Raw genomic sequence first — 23,052 nt, 5'->3', positions numbered from 1 at the left:
TCAGCAGGTGGCTGCATTGTACTCGCAGCAGCACAGACTCATGGAAACATTTAGTCAGGTTTATTTATATAGCACCTTTTAGCAGCGAGGTAATCCAATGTGCTCCACACAAGACATCAGAAAAAAAACATTCACTAAAACAAAGAAAATAAATAATGAAAGATCCCAAGAAAATACAGAGTTATGACATTAAGTGAAAAAAATACAAAAGAAACAACCTTTAGTGTTATGTTGCTCTGACTTCTGTTTGGACACAGCCCTAAGGTGCCCTGGAAACCCCACCCAGGGGTGCTGTGGATGTGAAATCCACCCACAGTTGTTGCAATTCAACATTGCACCACTTTATTTACTCGGAGAAGAAGTTGTCAACAAGCCTGGAGAAGAACATTTACTTTTTTGATCCCTGAGGGGGAAATGATGTTTTTACACTCTGGAATCATGCAACACACTTAACGCTGATGTAGGGCATCTCTCCAGCTGTCCCTCCAATTTCCAGATTTTTGATCTGCATCGGGACTTCAACCAGCGACCCTACAGACTGAGCAACTGCAGTCCACAGGAGTAGATCAGTAAAGCTAAAGTCATGTTCGGAATAATTTGTCCTTATCTTTGTAGAGGATAACACTGAGGCCTGTTAGACAATTCTGCGATCTTATTTATCAGACCCTTTTGTCTAAAGTGACGTATATTTGAGAGTAAGTGCAACACAAGCAGGGATCTAGAGAGGAAACAATGTCAGTGAAGTGCCAAGATCAGACACAGAAGCTGTCAATATCTTCATTATGAATATTATAATCAGCATCAGGACAGAGCTGGGTCGCTAAAATACACTACAGAGGAGAGAGAGTCTAGCTCGTGACTGTTTTGATAGTAGAGATAAGGAGGAGTCGGTTTTGGATTTGGAGCGAGCAGCACGACTGGGAGCCAGTGGAGGGCTGTGAGCAGTGGATTGACGTGCTTGTTTTGGTAAATTGAAGACCAGTCTGATAATACTTCTCCTTCCTATGCAATTATACTGAGCGCTGAAAATGTCTGGACAGAAGGACCCTGCTCAAAAGAAAGAAAAGGACACTTTATACCGTCTCCTTTAGGTGACTGCCAGCAGATTTACTGAAGAGTTATGACTCATCCTCAGCTTCTGTATCCTTGGGCAAAATAACTGAGAATCACAAACAGGCCTTGACTGCAAACTCAGATGAAAATATTTTTCATGTGCAGCAACCCTTCCTGCCTGAATATCTCTGGTTGTTGACATTTAATTCTGGCACACAACACTTTGATGTCTGAAACAAAACACACACACAAGCTCTTTGTGAGGATCGGTTGTGTATTGAGAAGTTGATCTTCATGTTGAATAGAAGATCGTCCCAGGATTGGAAAGATAAGGATTCTGGATCGGAGACTGGGTCCACTAGAAGGAGACGCACAATAAAATCAAGGTCAAAGAAGAAGACAACATGTACAGTAGTATAGGAAAAGACTGATCATCTGACACTGCTCCAGCCTCCCTTTACCTTAGCAGTGTAGCTAGCTTGGTGCTCTGTCAACAGTGGCTTCCTGCATTGCTCCCTCCAGTTGACATTCTGGGCCACATGTAGTGAGCTCCCACAAGGAACGCCAGGAGTGAAGGTTTGCATCTTCAAGGAACAGCTATAAGGCAAGTCAGGTTTACAAAAACAGCTGGGGGAGGAAAACAGAGACATGAAAGTTAAAGAGCAATATGTGAGGAGAAAACCTTCAAGAATTGTAAAATTAAATCTCACATATCTAAAATATCCTATACTGACTATACTGACATGTGTCTCCTGCCTTTCTATGACCCCCCCCCCCCCCCCCACCCAATCATAAGAAAAGTTCATCCTACACTTCCAGAGAGGGGCGTGGTCAGATACCGCTCATTTGCATTTAAAGCTACAGACACAGAAACGGCCTGTTCTGAGCAGGGCTGAAATAGAGGGGTTTATAGGCATGATCAAATACAAGATCACATTTTAAGTAAGAATAATTACAGACAGGTTTAGGTCTTTCACGTATTTAAACTGGTAAAAAAAACAACAACAATACTATAACTATAATAAGTGACCTTTAAGTGTGGATGGAAATGAGGTTTGTGTCAGTTCCTTACCAACTGTACTGCCTGGGAAAAGGCTGAAGGAAAGTGATGTTTTGTGATCCAGAAGCTACCAAGTCCTTCAAGCTGCCAATATTTCCCCACTTTCCTTCATCTAATAAAACGTAAAATATAAAGAAATGATCAATCAAACTCTACAGTCGACTAACTCTCTTCGGTTGAGTATATTTGTTTTGAGTGTATTTGTGGGTTTTGCCAAAGAGAATTGTACTACCTTTGATTTGGACTATTGGACTGTGGACCACAGGAAGGTGGAGTAGGGTCTTCAGAAAAGCTTCTCTGCAGGCACATTGAATGTGACCTTGACAGTCGGCTGGACAAACAAGAGAGGGCAACAGTATAGCACCTACTAATGAAAAAAAAGATATTTCTGTCATGTGGTTTTTGTACTCCAGGAGCCTTTTTTTTTTTTTACATGTGCTAAAGGTTTAGAGTCCAGTTTAGGGTAAGAACATGAGTCAAACATTTAGCAGCATATGAACACTCCTAAAGAAATCAACAGTTATCTAACCTTCCTCACAGAGTAGATCAAACTTGTGCTGCAGCTCATCGTTTGACTCTCGCTGCTCCATCACTGTCAATAGAAATAAATTAAGCTTGCGTAGCCATACAGCTGAAAGCTTAGGCATGTATGTGTTTCAGAGAGATAGTGAGAAGTCCTTCTTACCCTTTCCACCAAAAGCACAGTGCAGCTGACTTTTCTCCTCCTCACAAACTGCAGGCCAAGTCTCCCTGGCGACCTCTGCCTCCTGTGTCCTGGCTTCTGTCAGGGTGGAGCCCACAGCCGCAGACGCCTCCGAAGCAGGAGGAGCATGGATGCCCAATTGCGGCAAGGATGCAAGAGAGGGGGAAAGTGATGAAGGCTGATAAGATGCAAGAGAAGAAAGAGTAAGTTTGATGGTGGTACATCAAACTGAAGTACATCATTATGAAGAACTTACTGCATGTGTGAAGTTGCGCTTTACCTGTAAATAGGAGCCATAGACGCTGTTCGATGTCTTGTAAAATGTAGACCAGAAGTCACAACCAGTCTAAGAAAAACATCCATCCAGACAGTGAGTCTTAAATCTGTGTGTCTGTCTCTATGTCCATGCATGTTCGTCCATCTTACCTGAGTTGAGATGAAAAAGGGAGGGGTCGCTCTAACATCTGTTATAGGCCGCCTTTGAGTCACCTTGAGGTGGTGCTGACTGAATGGCTGATAGTCCCTCATATAAGTGGTGACAAATCTCCCCCAGGGCATTTGTCCCACAGCCTGAATGGGAAAAAAACATGCATTTGTGTGTGTGTGTGTGTGTGTGGTTTGGGCTACAATGCATCATACTCTAGGTACAGTTATAAACATCGTACAGGATCAGAATCAGGTTTGACTATGAATGATCCCGACCCTTTACGTGAGTGAAAACAGCAAGTTTAGAAAATACTACAGTTTAAATGAAAGTTTTGAATAAAAAGAAAAAGTAATCAAATCATGGAAAATAACCATGGTGGGTGGTATACTGTTAGCTGCTGTATAAGCACAGAAGAATCACGACGTAAGAAGCGTTCACTGTCGTGTGTTTAAAGTTCATTTCAGTCAGACCTGTTTTGAATGAAGTTCTATTTACGAAAACTTCTCAGTTTCAGTCTTTCATGTCAGTGTTTCGTTGATCTTGCCACTGCTTTTGTGTTCTGTAGTTAACTAACATCAATTTCATTTCTTGTTTTTAGCATGGAAAACTAACACAGAGTTGAAAATAGACTCAGATTTGGATTCAAATTCCCCAGGCTGTAAAAAACCCAAATAAATACGCCTGACGAAGTTAATCAAAATCTGCCATGCTGCATGTAATAACAGGAAACTGATTGATAATCGACTGTTCATATTTTGTTTTTAGTGACCTCATGTGGCCTAAATAAGTAACTTCAACACAGTTAAAAAGTTGATGAATGTTTTGTCGTTGAATTTACAAAAAAACCCACCGATAAGGAAACATTTGACTGAAAGTTTCTGTGGAGTCTACCGCTGTAAATGAACCGTACAGTTCTATCTTATTTGGGCATTTTCATTCTGCCCACATTTAGTTCTGCACTGAATCTTCATTTCAATCACGGTATGATTATGAACTATCATAATAACTATGTTAATTAATCACATGTCGCCTAAAAGGTTTCTTATTTATTTAATGTCATAAGGTTTAAGGACAAACTAGTAAAAGAGTCATACAATCAGGATTGTGATAGATCATCTGAGGTTTTCTCACAAAACTCAATTATTATTTTTTTTATACAGAGCAGGTCTTCTCTTGATACTAATAAATCCATTCTAAAGAGGAATGTGGTAAACATGGGCTGTGTGCAAAATCACTCACTTATTCTCTACTCTATATAGTGAGTTTAATGTTGTGGACTGTTTAGTCAATAGGGAGTGATTTTTTTTGTCAACATATAGACAGGAGACTATGGCTGGTGATGCATAGGTGCAGTTTGTAGAGGCTGACACATTAGCCTAAAGCCTGCAGACTTGATTTAGAACAGAGAAAAAGGTCAGTAAGAGCAAAGCCGTGATAGGAATCAGCTGAAGCAGCAAGAGCAATGTGTGCACACGGCAATCTGTTTTCTATGAAAGCATGTCTACCTCTTAATTTCAATTCAAAACAGACTAAAAACAACACGCCTTAAAAGGCTCAAGTCTGGCACACTCTTAGATGATTTAGCTTCACGATTAAAAAATACAAAAAAAAAGAAAAGAGACTTCAGCATCAGAGTGCTTACCTCCAGTTGTTTTGAGGAACTCATTTGCTGTTTTCTGTGATTCCTCTGCTTGCTTCCTCCCCTCGCAGCAGCACAGCGGCGCTGAACTGAGCAGTCAGACTGTGAGAGACCATGGAATGTTTCCGCAACTGTTTTTAATTAAAACGTAGTAATTCTGTTGATGTTTGGTCCACAGCCTGAGGTTGCACATCTGCTTACAAACCACAGCTGGCCTTCTACTCATTTTTTTTATTTGATGTGCAAGCCACTTCTCACACCATAATAATGTGATGAGAAATAAACAGGACAGAACTGAGTCCAACAGTAAACAGAGGTTTTATTTGTTCAGAGTAATTTGACTCAACAGGACCTGCATACCTCATTATGTAATAGTGTTTTATTAGCGTTTTTGTGAACACATCCACTTCTGTAGGTGTTTTTGTCATCTTCATAATTTCTTGCACCATCGACATGCTGAATATGTCTTCCACTTCTATTAGTGTCATATTGGTTTTGTTTCTCCTGATGCGCAAACTGAATTTGTCTTGTAAATGGATCATCCTATTTGAAAAAGGGAAAGAGTGCTGTGCTCTATTTTTTTTTTTGTCTGGCTTTGTGAAGATGATCACAGTGACAAACTGTGTCTCAAATGGGAGAAGTTGCTTTGTGATTAACTTTCCTTTCATAACATGAGAAAGGTTTGTGTTTTTCGTGTCCGTCGGGCACGTGGACAACCGTATTGTTCCGTCTTGCGGGTTGTTTGACCTGAAACAAACTCATGTTCTCCACATCCATTGAAAGTCACAGAGCATTGAGTGGACCCCGTATTTACAGAAGCTGTAGTCCTCCAAGTGGGAGACCTCACGTCATTCTCCACTCTCTCTCTCTCTCCTTGATTTCTGGTCCGATCCACTGTCCTTCAGTATCTCTAAAATAAAGGCATACAAAGTCCCAAAATAAATCTTGGAAAGCAATCAAATGACAAGACTCACACGAAGAAAAAGCAGGAAACAGATGTGTCCTCAGACAGGGCCTAACAGAGCTGTGCCCGGTTGCTTTTTTAGGTTTCAGCTCAAATAAATATTATCTTGGTGATCAGGGGTAAAAAAAAAAAAAAAAGGCCATACTTTGTTATTTTTTGTCAAAATGATCTTTATTATAAATGTCAAATGTAAACAAGTTTATTAAAAATGCAAATATTTGCAGTAAAGCACAAGGAAAGTCAATTTCATTGTCAGGATAGTCATCATGAATCTGTTTCAAAATTCAAGTGTTCTTCAGAACAACCTTGGTGAGATCATTTCATTATGATTACCATCTTTAAAGAAAGTTTTATGACTAGAGTAGTAAGAATTATAAACCCTCCTGTAGTTTGGGAACGATTGGCTGTGAGGGCGTTCACAGCTGAACCTTCATTGGCTGCTGTTGAAAGTGTGTTGGTAGAAGATGTTGACGTTGGCCTTGTAATCCATAGTTAAGGAGGAGCCTATACTCTGAGCTCCCAGGCTCGCGCCGCCAAGTGCTGAAGACTGCTGCAAATTCAGGAGACTGTACCCATGGAAACGGCCCTTGAACTTGTCAGAAGACGCCACTTTATCCAAGACCTGGGTGAAACCTGAGGAGAGAAAACACACATATAACAGAGTAAAAAACGTTTGATATAAAGTGAACATTATCGCTGCTGCAGCTCTTTCTCTTAAGCATCCAGTTGAGTCCTTTTACTCTGAATATGAAGGACACTGACCTGGCCTCAGAAGCTCCCAGCTCTTCCAAACTGAGCCCACACAAAGGATCAGCAGGCCAGTGGTGCCTCCCAAAAGAGCCTGTCATGAAAGATGAGGAGATTAGTGGAATTTAAATGAAGAAATTGTTATTACAAATTAGTTGAAGCACAGTGTGTGCGTTTGTGTTACCTCTTGTGCTGCAGGTAAGACTGCTTCTACATGCTGTGCGAGGACTCTCCCTGCCTGAGTGAACAGGTACTGACAGAGAGCATCTCCTGCTTCTGCACCTTAAACACAACCACAAATGCCCTCCATCAGACCCTCCATTCTTAATCATTTAAAAGTAAAAACAGAACTCCGTAGACGATGATGTGCCTCCTACCTTCAGCCAATTTCTTGCAGAAACCAGCAAAGTGAGGCTTCTGGAAGTTTCTGTAGAGGTGTGGCAACATGCCCATCAGATTCGACACCTGAGATTAAAAGTACATGTTTTTAATAAATGCACTTACTCACATAATGTAAAACGTGATGAATGTGATTTCCCCTAACCCTGAACTTTGATTTCACTTTTCTCACGTACTACAGTTTGAAGCCCTGGTTGATTTCTAACGCTACACACATATTTCGGTGTGCTGTCGCCGTCTGACCTGGAAGTATTCCTCCATGGCTTTTCTGACGTGTGTCACATCATGAGGTGGAGAGACCAAGTTGTCTTTGGCATCGAACACAATTTTTACCCCCGAATGAGCGATCCAGAATGCTGAGAAATAGAAAATTGCCCGAAGAGGTTACTCAAATCAATTAAGCTATACATCATTCATGCATAAATGTCGCCTTGGTTACCTCCTCCTTCATCGCCCATCAAGTGACCCCAGCCTCCACAGCCGATCTGTGAGCCATCAGGATTGACTAACTTGCAGTTTGAGCCGGTCCCTGATATTAACACTACACCTCCTGTAAAGAAAGCAGAGATCCTCTGACCTGATTTGATATGTCAACAAAGCTGACGTCATGATCCATTTAAACCGTTCTGTTTCAAAGGTCACTCTTTAACAATATGATACAGCCACACCCAAGAGGGCAAAGTACCATCCTTTGCCCTGATGTGAGATTTTATCGTTTTAATTTCAGCTGTATCTTTAAATAATGCAAAAGTACCTTCAGTCTTAAACAATAGGAGTGTATTTTATTTAAATTGCATTGCTTTCAAATTAATGTGGTAACGCGTTTTAATATGAGAATGACTTAAATGAGATGATCCTGTCGTCAGCCCTGTAAATGTTCTGTGAGAAATGTCCTAAATATAATGAAAAGTGTTAAAGAAAAACAGTTACCACGGTCACTGGCAGTCGCCATGGCGCCAATGGCATCAGTGGTGATGAAGTAGTGTTGGCTAAGAGAGGGGAAGCTGTCCTTCATTTGAGCTATGAGTTTGTCGATTGCGTCCTTCTGCTCCCCTCCACTGAGAGACATGCCCTGCGTACACACACACACACACACACACACACTTACTTGTGTTTATCAATGTTCTGCTTGACACATATGAGTGGTCAAACTATTTTCACTGACCAGTGAGTAGAGTGGTGTGTTTGGGTCCAGCCCTGCCGCCGTCTTTGCTCTCTGGATCATGTCATTGATGGTCTCAATACATTTGTCCACCCCAACCAACTGAATACAAAGAAAAAAGAACACACACATTCATAATTGCTATATTTTTTGGGGGGTGAAATGACACAAAAGTCTTTTATTTACTCACTTATATACAGTACAAAATTCAAATTTATTCAACCACTTGTCCGCTCGCTTTTACACACTTTGAAAACTGAATTTGTCTGAAAGGCGCTCAGATAAATAAGGTGTGATTGACTTATGTTTTTCACTTATTGATTATAAACTACCTCTAACTCCTTCTGCTCACCCAGTGGTTTGTGGACGGTCCCTCTGTCTCTGCCAGGATCTTTCCATTTGCTCCAACCAGCACTGCTTTAGAGTGAGTCCCTCCTCTTGAAAAACAAAAGAGAGAAGCATAAATACAGCAGCCTTCATAACAGAGCAATAAAAATGTAACAGATACAAACTCGCCGTCATTTATCATACTGTTAATAATACACGTGTTAGGCAAGAAAAAAGATACCCTATGAAAACTTTCAAAGGTATCACTTTATCCCATTCTTGGAAAAGCAGCAATTATACAAGCTCTTTACAGGGATATGAGGTGGTCACGAGACGCGCGCACACACACACACACACACACACACAGAATACAGGCAACAGTCAGAATGAAACTCTTTTGATACAAGCTACTTAAGCTCACAATGTCAACCGCGAAAACAAGATTAAAAGCCTGAAACCTAAAGTTCTCCAAAGCACTTAATATGTTTTAAGTGTACTATATATTTTCAACTCATTCTCACCCCTCTACTCCGCCAAACACCGATGCCATGGTTAATAAACTGTCTATGGTCTCAGTTCCTGTTATGGTCCGGTTCTTCTCGTGTAATTGTTGCCAGTTATCGCGAGAGCAGAAGCTAATTTCCAAACCTGCAATGTATTTTATTTACCAAAAGATGGCAGCTGTGTTCAGAGATACAATCTTACTCGTCATGGCCTGCTGTTGACGAAGATGTTGGTTAGACAGACTTAAAGAAGAAAATGATGAAGTTCTGCAGAAAATATTAATAATGTGAAAATACTTTAGGATTTGCATACTTCAAGGAGGTTTTTTTTTTATTAACAGACTGATACACAGGGGATTTAGGCCCAGTTAATAATGTGAAGGAACGCTGGCAAAAATAATGATTTCTTATTGTGTCCTGACTCATGATAGAAAAATCTACACCTACGAGTCAAGAATAATAGTGACAAAAGTTTTGGTATGAAAACAGAAAACACCAACGAGTCTACACTTCACAGTGAGAGGAGCCGGCAGGAGGCATCTGCAACACATTAATTTCTGGGAGCAACACATGAGTATTAATCTTTGGCTGCACAAAAATATTTTACAATCTCCTAATGGAGCTTCGGCAGATAACTGGTCTGTGAGAATATAGGCTCAATGATAAGTACAAAATGTCTCTGCAAAATTAAACGGTATCCGTGTATACAGTGTATACGATTCAAATAGTTTGTGTTTGCGTTAGATAGTTTGTGGCAGAGCTGAAACCAACAGAGAAGTTACACAATCATGTGGAGGTGGGAGGAGAGGAAGTAGAGGAGCGGCACGGTGCGCTCACCACGCGCTGCTCACTCCTCCTGGAGGAAGGGTGCGTCAATATGCTGTATTAAAACCGGATGTAAAACAATCCGGATTTCAAAATACAACATTATGGACATATACCTTTTCCAACTGAATCAAAACACCCATCCTTTATTAAATTCAATTATTGCCACTTTTACATTCAGACATGTTTAAATAAAACCTGTATTTTTTATTCTCATGATATTTTGCACAATGACATGAAAACGCCTCAACTTATAATGTCTTGCTTCTCTTATCCTAGTTATGAACAACTTGCAAATAGCATACAGCCCTACATAACATCTTTATTATTGGTCCAGCATCAGAAATGAAATATGAAATGAATGTGTAAGGCCCATAAGATAAAGAAAAAGTGCATGCTGACCTTATTATTGTGCTTTAGTAGGCCAGCACATACCTAATAACACATTTGTAATTTGTAAAATGAAAAAATACCCAAATCAATATCACTACTTTTGTGTGCTCATATCTGCAGTCTAGGGGTTGTGATTTGTCTAGTAGGTAATTCCTCCAGGCCAATTAAGGAAGCAGGATTTCAAATCGGAGGAACATGAACCCATCTTTCCAGTGTGTCCACGATCTCTAATGTTTCAGATTCTTTGTGACTATTTTTTGCTCTTATCTGATCAATTGCAAACACGTTTCGTCACGTGCATCTTCTTTGTGATCTATAATCTAAATTAAAACAGATGGGACTTGACATTTTGAGATTCTGTCTCGTAGATCAAAATGCTGTTTGAAATCCTTCATTATACCAGTTAATATTGTGGTGACATTTGTAAATAAGTTAATTTTTAATCATACCAATCATTAAAGTGTTGTATTATAATATTCAAAACAATCTTTTTGGAGGGTGAAATAAAGAGTTATGGTGAATTAAGTTAGGTTGGATTAATGAAGTTATAAATGGTAGAATGTGATAATGAACCTATGAAGAACTGGTGAACACAGAGAATTACGGTTTTTTTCTTAAAATTAAGCTTTTATTTTGAAATGTGTAACAGGAAGTTACCTGCTGCCTTTGAAATGCCGCTTTCCACTGGTCCAGCCCTGCAGGAGGAGTGAGAGAGGCGACACAGATAGGCGACTCGCGGACAGTATTTGGACTTAGTTTGTGGGGGACCACCCAGCGACACTGAGGACCTTTATTTATTTATTTTAAATTTTAACCATGACAACTTAAACTGTGCGCGAGCAGAACGATAAATGCGTTTTGAACGCGTTAGATGAAGCGCAGCGGTGAGAAGGGGAAGTTGTGAGGAGATAAAAAAAAAAGTGTTTCTTTTTCTTTCGGCGTCAAGTTCAAGTCACATTTCGTCTTGCCGACAGACGCTTGGCCCTGGGGTGTTTGGGGGGGGGCATGGACACCCACGTTAAGGAGGGACAGCTTTATGTGCAGCATCAAAAGTTTGGCAAGGTAAGTCAATGAGAGATAAAGAAAAAAAAACCGTACTGTTTTTGTGATGACAGAAAGGACAAAGAGACTAGAAACCCTTCATAAAGCCTTTACAGGTGTTAAATAAAAATGAAAAGTTTTAAGTGAAGCAAAGTAATATGCAATATGAAGCACTTCTAAGCAGAGGAAGGTCTTTAAGGTCACGAAAAAGTTGTTCAACTCCATCGAAGACACTGTCGGAGTAAACTCTAAAGACTCTTGAGGAAATAAGCACAGAAAGAGGGATAAAGCCTCTTCCTGTTTTAAACAGTCTTCTGTGCAAATGTAAATTGTGCACACTGATGTTATTGGTGACTTAAGACTGAGGAGTGATAAAGTGCTCCCATGTGTTTGTGGGGCAATAATAGCTGTGCATGTCAGCTCAGATAAAAATAGAGGCACTACAAATCCTCCCAGCAGTTTATGTTGGTGTTTTATGGAACAAGCAGAGGGACGGAAACGATATAAAGATGTGTCTTTGAGTTCCTCATCATTGTTAACTTTGTGTTGTTCCCAGTTGATAACAAAAGAGATGTCTTTTACATCACGATAAAATAAAGCAATAACAGGTCAGTCATTGGGCCCAGGGCCTTCAAAGATGCAGTTCCAGTAAATGCAGAGAGAGAGGAAGTGATCACTGAATTGCACTGAAGTGGAAGAAGTTTTGATGTGGTGCTTTCGGAGTGACATGCTGTGTGTGAGGAAATATGGATTCATGTTTATGAGCTGGTACAACACAAATCAGCAGATGTGAAACACAAACTAGAGAGCATAGTGACATGTGACATAGTTAAATAGGAGTTATAATACCTGCCTGTGTGGGGTTGTGTCTGCGTTGTTGGAGTCCTTGGCCTCTGTGCAACCTTGCCTGTGGTCTGTGTGCACTGCTGCTGAAACCTCATTTAGTCTTTTAGATATGTAAGAAGGTCTTTGTCTCTTCATCTCTCTCTCTCTCTCTCTCTCTCTCTCTCTCTCTCGTCGGTCATATGACACAGATCAACAGTGCACATTCTGGCCCTGTTTCCTGCTCTGACTTCAGCACTGGACAATAGATATTCATGTTCACACACAAAAAAACAAACAACACAAAAACATTTCCAACGCCTTCGTAGAAACGGCAGAAACAACAAAAGAAAAACGGGCCAAAGAAGAATGCAGCATTGATCAAAAAACACCGTTATCTGTGCGGCCTGTAACAGACGAGATGAAGAGATAGAAAAAAAAAAGAGCTGCAGAGATTAGTAAAGAATAATACAGGAAGCTCAATATGGGCTGAGCTCAAAGTGTTGAAACATGCTGTGAAGTTTGCTGCATGGGTTTATTATGCAACAGAGCTGTCAGTAGACACACACACACACACACACACACACACACACACACACACACACACGCTCACATAGGCTTGAAACCTGCTTTGGAAAATGTGACGTAAAAGAGAGCAGTAGTTGCAACGTCCGAACAAGAGTTTTGTTTCAATTTGTTATGTTTAGGAATGCTAATGATTTTTTTTTTACTTAGCCTAAAAACCCTTTAAAACCCCTTTAAAAACTCTTTATGTATGAACATTGTAGCAGTTGTCACAACTTCCTTCGTGCTTAGATGTGTTATTCTCTCCTGAAAGACGTGCTGTGTTTGGTGCAGTTCAGGCTGCAGTCTGTCAGCGTTGTTGGGAAGTTTAACAAACTGTGGACGTCTGTCACAGAAAACGGCACCACAGATCGTTTTGGAGTATGACACGTTCCTTCAGAGATTTGTAGAAGATGCAGCAGACTCATGTTTGCAGGTTTGAGAGTCTGCATCACTTTCTTTGAGTTCACTGAAGCAGGAACAAAAAGAAAATGTGTGTTGGACTGATTGCGCTTATTATTAAAAGTTCAAGTATGGAGGACGAAGAAAAAAGAAAAGAGTGGTTTAAATGATGTTTGCTGAGAGCTAAGCTGCCTCTACTTGTATGTGCCTGTCAGCCACACACACACACACACACACACACACACACACACACACACACACACACACACACACACACACACACCCACACACACACACTCACGTCCAAGATGCTCAGACCTGCAATTGCTCGTAGATGGTAGACGATAAAGGGAGCTAGCTGCCACCTGAGCAGACTGGGTGTGTCCGGAGAGTTTGGGATTTGCACACCTCGAGGCGTCACTGCAGCGATTCGTTTCTGAAGAAGTCGTTATTTCTTGCGATTTGTCCTCTCCTCGTGTTTTCATCACACATCATGCCGAATCATATTTCGTCATGTGAGGAACATCAGATCATTAGCTGAAAGACGAGATGACATAACGCAGGAGTGTTTGTGATTCTCCCTGTACGCTCGGTGTGTTTTAAACAAGAAGCGCATGACTGTGTGCTTCACAGTGGAAAAAGAAATACTGAAGCACAAACATATATATCAGAGTTAGAAGTCACCGTGAAGGCTCCTTTTGATTTCATACGTTCTGACAGATTTCTGAAAGTCGGCCTAACTTAAACTCTGCGCTTTGTCGCTGCTGGAGAGATTCATAAGTAACCCAGATAAGGCTTTAAACAGAACATCCTTTTTCTGGTGTCGGAGTATCTTTTGGATTTGGCTTGTTGGTTGGAATAATTCATTGCTCTTGGTGTGTATGTGAGCTTGGACACGGGGGGAAACTGGGATTTGATTTTGACTATTTTTATTTATTTTATTTATCTTAATATTGATTTACAACATGACAACTCAACTCAACTCAACTCAGCTTTATTTATAAAGCACTTTAAACAGCCAAACAAAGTGCTGTACATAGATGAAAGCACAAAACATAAAACATAAGTAAAACACTAACGGGGTTAAAACAATAAAAACAATAAAAACACTAAAACAAGAACAGAGTCTCATGCTGGGTTGAAAGCCAAAGAATAAAAATGTGTTTTAAGATGAGTTTTAAAAATGGACAGGGAGGGGGCGTGTCTCATGTGCAGTGGGAGATCGTTCCAGAGTTTGGGACCGACAGAGACAAATCGTGGGGAAGAAAAATAACAAGTAGGATTCAGCTTCACCTCCGCTCTTGTGGGTTTAACGGAGATCCTTCACCGGCCTGTTCAGTTTAACTTCCCTCCTATTTGCATGGATATGATACGATGTCCGAACTCGTGTTACCTCCTCTCTATCTGCTCACCCACTTTTTTTTTTTTTTTTTACTGCTCATGAAAATGTGTAGATACAAAACATGCACTGCTGTACTCTGATGATCACCATGCTGACTGAAGTATCACTGAGCAGATATATTCCTCTCTGTAGAGTCTTTCCTTTCTTGTTTCAGGTAGTCATGAAAAGAAGTGAAAAGCTTCTCTTTGTGCTTTAATACTTTGAACACAGCTCCTCTGAGGTGCTCAACATTTGTCTGAACTTGTTGTTGTTGTTGTTGTTTTTTTTTTGAAAGGCAGCAGCCATGATGTGGTAACAGCTTTGGCCACACATTAAACACAAAGAACCGACACGCCGCAGTTCATGAGACATGCACACACTCCTCTGCAGATGGAATCGAGGTGTGACACCATCTCATTTACACAAACGCTGACATGCTGTTATAATATTCACTGTGGTAGACTGTTAGGAAACACTGAACGCTAAAGGTTCTGACTCATGTCGTCGACTGTTTACAGTTTCAGCCCGCCGCTGTGGAGGCTCATTTCTCTCTTAGATAACAAAAGAAATGACTAAAGGATGGAGCAATGTTTATTAAATGAAGAAAAAAGCCAAGTGCTCATAGATTCTGTGTCTCCTCCTGTTAAAGCATCAAGATGTTTCCTTCACACTCGATGGAATAGAAGGATCATTCTCAGCACCTCTTTACAGAACCGTGTAGCTCTGACAGCGGGCCGAGCTCATCCCGCCTCACTGCAAGCATTCTCACTGCAGCCTTCAGTTCTAAGAAGCAGCCAGTCACTGATGAAGCTAGAGAGAGAGAGAGAGTGACCGAGGACGGAGCGATTATTCATATCAGACTATGATGTCAGGATGTAATCGTGGTTGGTGTCGTCTTTGTCTCATGGCTCATTTAGATAAATCTATGTCAGGCCAAACGGTCGTCTCTTCCTTCGACCCTTCAGCCGAGCGTCTTTCTTCTGGAACCACACGAAGCTAATCTCAACTAGCATAATAAATAACCATCCCCAATGTAGACATGAAGCCACAGCCCATTATACTCCACGTGCACTTTGAGCTCTCGTGAACAGGCAGCAGATCAGTGAGGAAGTCTCTCTCTCTCTCTCTCTCTCTCTCTCAAGATCTTGTTTTGCATAATTTCCACTCGGTTGATAACGGTCTGATGCCTTATATGGAGCAGCAGTTTCACACACACCGACACACAGACACTGATACACTTACACACACACACACTTCTATACATGTACCTGCTTCATATTCAGGGTCATGCCACTGTGCATACTGGTTCACTGTCACGTCCTACTGGGAAACTCAAACAGAGCTGCAACTTCTACACATTAAAAAATGTGCAGTAAGGACAAATAAAAACGTCTGTTCCAAAAACAATGTCAACTAAATATCCCCCAAACTGTTAAAGGGACAGGCTTGAGCCCTTGTTAGTGTCCTTGTTCTTTATTTTGAGTCTCATTAGAGGCAGCGTGGCGTTATACCGATCCCCTGGTCTCTGCACATTCTAATGTTCTGTTCAACTCTCACAGGAAGTGTCTTCTTGTTCTTTGAGACACATTTTCAAAGGTGGTCGAAGGATTTCCAAAGCATTGACCGCTGATGGGAAGAACGCCGCTCTCTGACCGTGAAGGGGAAACGCACACATACACACACGCAGCGTGATGATGGGCAGTAACACACAAAAACACGACGGGATGAGAGGAACTTCCCAACGTGCGACGGCTCTCTGTCGCAGTTATCACTGTTATCGCGTGTTGACTCGTCTTCGTAGTGATTGCACGTAATCTAACATGTCGGGTGTCATCATGTCCGCAGTGCGTGTCACGTCTTTTGGTCATGTCCTTTTGTTTTTGTCCCTGCAGAGGAAGAGGTCATTGTTCGCTGTCGCTTCCTCTCCTCTGCTCGAAAGGAAAGACAAAGCACCTGTCACCTACTTTAAAACACAGACTTCTTCTCATCATAAATTCATCATAGAAAACCGTTCAGACAGTGTCAGTGTGCTGAATGTGAATCATAAACTTGCTGAACGCTAAAATGAATGATTTCTAGTTTCAGGAGGAAGCCAGGCTATTTGTTGCAGTTTTTATTGTGGTCTGGTTTTGAGTTCGTGTCGTTTCTAGTGGTGGTCTCATGTTTATTTTGCTGATAGAGAGATAAAGGAGAAGGTGTTGTTTTCATTGTAAAAACAGTTGGTAAATCTTAATGGAAGGGTCTCGACAGGTCTGACTCAAACTGATCTATCATCACACTCAGCTTTTCATTTTTGGTTGCAAACTGCTTTTCACGTGTTGCTATTTCCTCCCCTCCCCCCCCCTCTTTTCACACCTCATCTTTTTCCGCTAATGTCACTTTGACATGTCCTTAGCTGCTCTTGGGATTAGTGTCAATAAACAAAACAAGTCGTCCTGTTAAATATCTTATCTGCACATCATAACAAACATGTTGTAAGAATGAAAATATTGAGAGACTGGCTGACATGCAGCAAAGGCCCAAGATCTGAACCTCAGTCTGCTGCCATGAAGACCTCTGTACTTAAGCCTGACGTGACGTGACCACTCGGCTACCTGTGCCCCAAATGACAGATAATTGATTCACTTAATATTTCACAGTTTATGTTTTGTGTTTGTTAACATCTCAGACACTCGAGGCAGCTCACGCATCACGTTGGAAACACAGAGGTCACTTCTTTTCTCTTTATCTCTCCGCACAAACCGTCCGTGTCGTTGTGCGATGTGCACTTTCTGCTAAGTCGCAGCTAACAACAATGCTAATGAGAGCAACACGAGTTCACCACAACTTTTAAGCAGCAGACCCAGAATGCAAAAGAACACTTTGACTGATGCTAACATGCTAAGTAGCTCTAGGGAAAACTCGTTCCATTGTTCGGTAAGATGATTAGTTGGGACGCTTTAAGTGATTCTTCTCTCTTCTCCTTCTTTCAGAAATGGAAGAAAAACTGGTTCGTCCTCTACCCAGCCAGTCAAAACGGCATCGCTCGCCTTGAGTTCTTTGACTCACCGTCGGGAGGAGGAGCCGGGGCCAGCGGAGGCTCGGGAAGCAGCTCCAGTGAGAAAACCAGAAAACTCGACAAGAAGATCATCCGCTTGTCTGAATGCATTTCCATCCTGCCGGCGCTGACGGAGAGCTGTCCCAAAGACAACATGTCGGCCTTCTGCGTGGAGACCAATGACAAGATGCACGTGTTTGCTGCGGAGAAAAGTGCTGCTAAAGACTGGATGGATACCATGTGTGACATCGCCTTCCAGGTGTGCTCACACTTTTCATCTCCTCTTATGTCAAAGAAAAACAAACAGCATGCCGACTTCAACAAATACCGTACCTAAGATTTGAGCGTGTCGATATTTTTTAAAAACTTGTTTGAGCGTTTTTTATGTTCGTCTTAAACTCTGATGGACAGTTTTCGTTTTTTTGTTTGATCATGAATTTACAAAAGAATTCAATGAAATCCAAAACATCTGTGGAGTTAAGTAAAAAAAAAAAAGATTCTATTTTAGTCTCCTTCTGGGATTACAGAACATTTGTTTTTGTCTCAAAATTTCCCAGCTAGCCATGTGGTCCCTATTCAGGCCTCATCTTCTATTGTGTGCACACACACACACACACACACACACACACACACACACACACACACACACACAAACACACACACACACACACGAACATCAATGTTACACATATTTGCAGAAAGGAAGCCAGAGGGAGTTTCCTGCGAGGAAGACTTCTTCCGTTTCTCCGTCGCACACTCAGCTTCTCTCTTTGTTCTCGTCCCTCAGAGGGTCACACTGGGACACCATCCCATTTATATCTCTTGATTATGACACCTACACCGAAACAAAACAAAAAAAAAACCCTCCTGTGTGTAAACAGTCTGTCACTGAAAGCTTTAAGAATCCCACATGTGTGTGTCTGTTTGTGTTGTTCAGGGAGGAGGAAGCAGCGGTGACAGTGCGGCTGCCGACTCTTCTGGAGGAGCCAAGGACCTGCAGATGTCTGAAAACCTCATCTACTACTCCAGAGAGGAAGGTAGGGAGAGTCTCGTGTGTCGCACGTTTGAGATGTTATTTTTAATCAACCTTGAAATGAAGATTAAAGACACTTTCAGGAACGCACACAGCTTTAGAATGAAACGCAACAAATATGAACATTTTATTTTGAAAGAACTCGAATGAATCTAAGCTCGAGCACCCCTCCTGTCTTCTCTTGGCAGTGAACGAGTTTTGGGTGAGCGTTCAACGTACTGAGGCTTCAGAGCGCTGCGGGCTGACGGGCAGCTACTTTCTGAAAGCAGAGAACGACGTCCTGATCTTGAAAGAGCCGAAGACCAAGAGGAACGTCATGGTGTGGCCTTACAAGCTGCTGAGGAGATACGGGCGAGATCGGGTGGGTGATGATGTGTCACGCAGGATAGGTTTACTTCTGTGTTCAATTTAAGACCAGACAGTCATGATTGATCGTAATCAGGAAATAACTCTTTCTTTTTTTGGCTGCAGTGGCTGTGCACATGTGGTCTGAGGCCGGGCGTCACAAATAACGTTTAGCTCTGCAGTCTGTTTTTTTTTTTTTAAATACTCGATCTCTAATGCCTCGATGCAAAGATGATGAACTAACCAATGACCTTAAAAGGCTTGTCTCACACCATGTGTCATGTTGCTAGCGTTGATGGAAGAAGTTCACCAGAGAGAAAAGGAAGTGAACAAAACTGGTGTTTGAATTTGCAGAAATGAACAAGCCTTTGAAAATGGGATTTTAAAGTAAACAAATGCTGCAAAGTAACAAAATATAAACGCTGAGGAAACAGACAAGTACAGTTCAGTGGAAAAGGGAAGCAGCATTCTCCTGTTACTGAAAAAAGTCATAAATTATCAGAATAAGTGCAGTAGCTTCTTTACTTTAAAAAACTGCAACAAATTTCATTTTCTTACGTTTCCTGATTTCCAGGTCATGTTTTCGTTTGAGGCGGGCCGACGCTGCGACTCCGGCCCCGGTAACTTCACTTTCGAGACCAAGCAAGGCAACGAGATCTTCCTGCTTGTGGACCAGGCCATCCAGTCCCAGAAGGCGCTGGTGGAGGAGCGCCACCTCAGCTTCCCCATCAACTTTGATGCGGACTGCCCGGCCTCTCTGCAACACATACGCAACGCTGTTCCTATCGGCATGGCGACGGGGAGTGGCGACAGCTGCAGCAGCAGCGGCAGCAGTCGGGAGGCGGATGGGGATTCAGGAGGCAGCAAACCAGGCTCTGCTGACGGAGTGCTCGGGAAGAGAGAAGGTGGAGATGGAGGAAGGGGGCAGGGAACATCGGGACACAAAGGGCGGAGTTTACCAGATCCACCAGCCATGTTAAGCCATTTGGGAGGAGAGATGGCTCCTCCTAAGGCCCTTAGGGGGCAGGCAGCAACTAAAGGTCTGTCCTCGCCTAATGAACATGCAGGTCTTTATTCTGAGCCTGTAGATTCAGTCCGCCTTCCTCTGGGTAGTGACAGCCTCTACTCCGACCCAGTGGACAGCATCAAGGGTCAAAGCAAAAGCAGCAACCTGTGCACATATCCAGTGCCCACCCCACGCCAACGACCAGTCGGAGACGAGGCTTTGGGTGGGGGTGTCCAAGCGGAACATCTCCATGAAGGCAGCAACCACAGGATGCCGCCGGACCTGTACTCGCACGTGTATGATCGCATCAACCTCGAGCTCAGCCAGAAGACGAGCGCGCTGAGTCTAAATGGAGCTGCAGGAGCAGGAAGAGGGGCCAACAGTAACAGGCGACCCCCAGGAGGTCAGGCAGAAGGGGCTTCGTCAACTCCTGCTCTTCCCGTCGAGCACATTTATGATGAACCGGAAGGTTGCGCCAAAGTTCTTATCCCAGACAGTTCAGGGATAAGTATATACGACGAGGCCCGTTTGGAACCCCCCAGTCAGAGGAGACGGGAAGAGTTGCCCGAAGGAAACTACAGCGCCCCCTCCCAGGGGAAAGTGTCAGAGCCTCACAGAAACTCTCCACCGCAGCTCGGCCTGAGTCGAGGCGCGCCACAACCGCCGGCGCCTCGGTGGCCCAAACCCGTCACTACTCCAAAACCAAGCAGGGGCATTTTTGCTCGCAAAGAGCCGGTGCCTCTGCCACCTGGGAAACTTGGAGGCCCTGGCAGTAATGTAAACAACAATAACAATGTTTGGCGCGGGAGAGGGGAAGGTGGAAGAAATGGGATGGAACTGTACAGCAAAGTCTCGAAGCAGAAAAGTCAACCTGCCGACTCGTGGTACAGTCAGCAACACACTCCGTCGTTGAGATCCCCTGATATTATCTATGACAATTTGGGGGATGTTTGACGTCCTTTATGGTTTTCTTCTTCGGGGAAAATAAAAAGAAAATACAACACTGAGAAGAAAGTTTTGGTCGATGCTTTTCGTCCTGGCCCTGAGCGCGTTTCTCCAGTCTGTGGAATCATCAATGAAGACAATAGATCAATTCAGAGGAGATTCGCTCCAGACTGTGAGAAGACCACATTATGCAAGCATGTGAAACATGTAGTGCAACCGTTTAAGGGCCACCCTCTGCGTGTGTCTGTGTTTGAGAAAGAGTGAGTGTTTGCGTGGTCAAACCCATAATTGGCGCACCGATCCACAGTGTGGTTGAAACCAGCCACTTCACTTGGACACACTCTCTTACACACACACACACACCAAACGTCTGCCAAAGGAGCTTCGGCTGACAGGCTTCACTTTAACAAGGAGGGAGAGCGGCTTGGCTCTTCTTTTCTAAATGTATGCCTTAACTATGAAGGGACTGTGAAACATGCTTTTTATTTCGTGACAGCAGGGAGTTGTGATTCAGCGGGTGAGAACCAACTTCGAGTCGGGGAATCTACCAAAAGAAGCTTTGTCTTCTGATAGTGTCTTCTGGCCTGATCTGTCTTCCTGAATCCCAGTAAAACTCAGAGGTTTGAATTATTCTCAGCCCAGGATATTAACATGCAATGTGCTTGTATTTGAGGATCCAATAAATGTAAAAACATTGATGTTAAATGTTCTGGAAGAAGCGTGAAAACTGGGTCTTTAAGCGTCACATGTACTCCATGTGGCCGTTGAATTACAGAGGCCACTTCCTGCACAGGTGAATAAATGAATCCTTTATGTTTCTATGTACAGCAAAAATTAAATATGAAACTAATCATTCCCCTGTATGTGTGTTAGTATGTTTCAGAAACAGCAGTGCTGTCTGTAAATACAACCAATAAAAATGCCTCCAAAAACTGCAGATACTTCTCTCCGCTGGATCTGTTAACTAGAGAGCTTCTCTCGTCGCTACATAACTACTTCAACTCACCGTCAACAAGTACTCTTTTACCATTTCAAAGTCTTCTTGTCCTGGACAGTAAAACAGTCTGACCTCATCCTTCACCTCACCCCGTCTGCCACGCTCTGTTTTTGTTGTTTCAGTCGGTTTCCATCCACTTAATCACACCGTTATAGTTGAGCCTCGTCAAAAGGAAACAAAGACCTTCATTCTTCCTCGTCTTTCTTCCTTCCTTTCGCCCTCTCTGCATTAGTTCTGTTGTTTGGTTGCTCTGGAGACGGCTAATGGCGGCTGGTTTGTGTCAGACACGCTCTGCATTTTAACTGCAGGGAGATACCGTGACTACACAGGGCAGAAAAAACACGACGGAAAGTGGGGAAACGTCGTCACAACGGCTTCGCGACACGTTGAAGAAAGCGGCCGGCGGTATTAACGAGCAGAGGGTGACGAAAAAGAAGCAACAGGAAGAAAAGAAGAGATGTGAAAAGAGGCTGACATGATGAATAGTTGCTGGGTGAACCTGTCTGTGTCCGCTTGGCTTGCATATCAGGTACAGACTGTTCCTGCCACTGCTGCTGCTCTTTATCCCTGTCATCCCTCTTTATCCCCGTCTCTTCTGTCTTTATTTCCCCACCTGCTGCTATAATACTTTCTGGACAGGAAAGCCCTCTAAAAGTAACTTGATTACACCATCAACCCTCCCTTCAGAGTGGAGGAAGAAAAACAGACAGAAAAAGCGTGAGGACAAACTTCTGTCTTTCTCATTAAACTCAGGATGAACTCTTTGGTTAAAGTAACACACACACACACACACACACACACACACACACTCTCTCTTTCTACAAAGTATAACACTTCCTCATTGAATTTATTCAAATGATAGCTGTTTACTCATTTACAGTTAGTGTGCAAGTGTTTGTGTGCAGACTAGAACCTGGTCATAAAGACTTAGTGACATATTAACTACTTGTTTGTAATTGTGCTCTTTAAATATGGTGGGTTTTTTTATTTTTATTTTTTTTCATTTTGACTTGGACTAACCACTGCTGGCTGAAGCTTGATACGACTCCCATGTGAAAATGGTTACTCATCAATTTTCAGACAAAGCATTTCTGCATCGGGGAATCCTGATTTTGATTTTGCATTAAAGGTCACATATAATGCAAAATGAACTTACCCATATTTTTCAAACACAATAGGTGTCCCTAGTCTACAAACCCCCCAACTATGAGAAAATTCCATCCTCTCCCTGTTTTGTCTGCTCCACTTTTTTTTAGAAAATGTGTGTTCAAACAGCC

The 23,052-nt window shown here is 42.4% G+C and overlaps 3 protein-coding genes across 3 annotated transcripts; 1 reads left to right on the top strand and 2 right to left on the bottom strand.

Annotated features, from left to right (window-relative positions):
* Positions 1–1,086: 1,086 nt before the first annotated feature.
* On the bottom strand, positions 1,087–5,013 carry LOC306841475 (uncharacterized protein). The gene is made up of 9 exons (XM_079371408.1): positions 4,886–5,013; positions 3,243–3,386; positions 3,097–3,162; positions 2,799–2,994; positions 2,643–2,705; positions 2,346–2,477; positions 2,135–2,225; positions 1,515–1,680; positions 1,087–1,402 (listed from the first exon to the last, which is right to left on the bottom strand). The coding sequence occupies exons 1-9, from the start codon at positions 4,907–4,909 to the stop codon at positions 1,346–1,348; spliced, it is 939 nt and encodes a 312-aa protein (XP_079227534.1). The 5' UTR covers positions 4,910–5,013; the 3' UTR covers positions 1,087–1,345.
* Positions 5,014–5,991: 978 nt separating this feature from the next.
* nagk (N-acetylglucosamine kinase) lies at positions 5,992–9,112 on the bottom strand. Its single transcript, XM_079370778.1, has 10 exons — positions 9,003–9,112; positions 8,507–8,591; positions 8,158–8,256; positions 7,923–8,064; positions 7,432–7,542; positions 7,236–7,348; positions 6,971–7,058; positions 6,778–6,875; positions 6,609–6,687; positions 5,992–6,479 (listed from the first exon to the last, which is right to left on the bottom strand). Exons 1-10 carry the CDS (start codon positions 9,029–9,031, stop codon positions 6,277–6,279), a joined length of 1,047 nt encoding a protein of 348 aa, XP_079226904.1. The 5' UTR covers positions 9,032–9,112; the 3' UTR covers positions 5,992–6,276.
* A 1,753-nt stretch (positions 9,113–10,865) lies between these two features.
* Positions 10,866–21,715, top strand: dok1b (docking protein 1b). Its single transcript, XM_079370777.1, has 5 exons — positions 10,866–11,264; positions 17,385–17,708; positions 18,387–18,486; positions 18,671–18,843; positions 19,402–21,715. Exons 1-5 carry the CDS (start codon positions 11,208–11,210, stop codon positions 20,785–20,787), a joined length of 2,040 nt encoding a protein of 679 aa, XP_079226903.1. The 5' UTR covers positions 10,866–11,207; the 3' UTR covers positions 20,788–21,715.
* Positions 21,716–23,052: the final 1,337 nt, after the last annotated feature.

The sequence above is a fragment of the Symphodus melops genome (genome assembly GCF_947650265.1).
Source record: "Symphodus melops genome assembly, chromosome: 20".
Taxonomy (NCBI): domain Eukaryota; kingdom Metazoa; phylum Chordata; class Actinopteri; order Labriformes; family Labridae; genus Symphodus; species Symphodus melops.
This window is presented reverse-complemented; position numbering and strand designations above follow the sequence as displayed.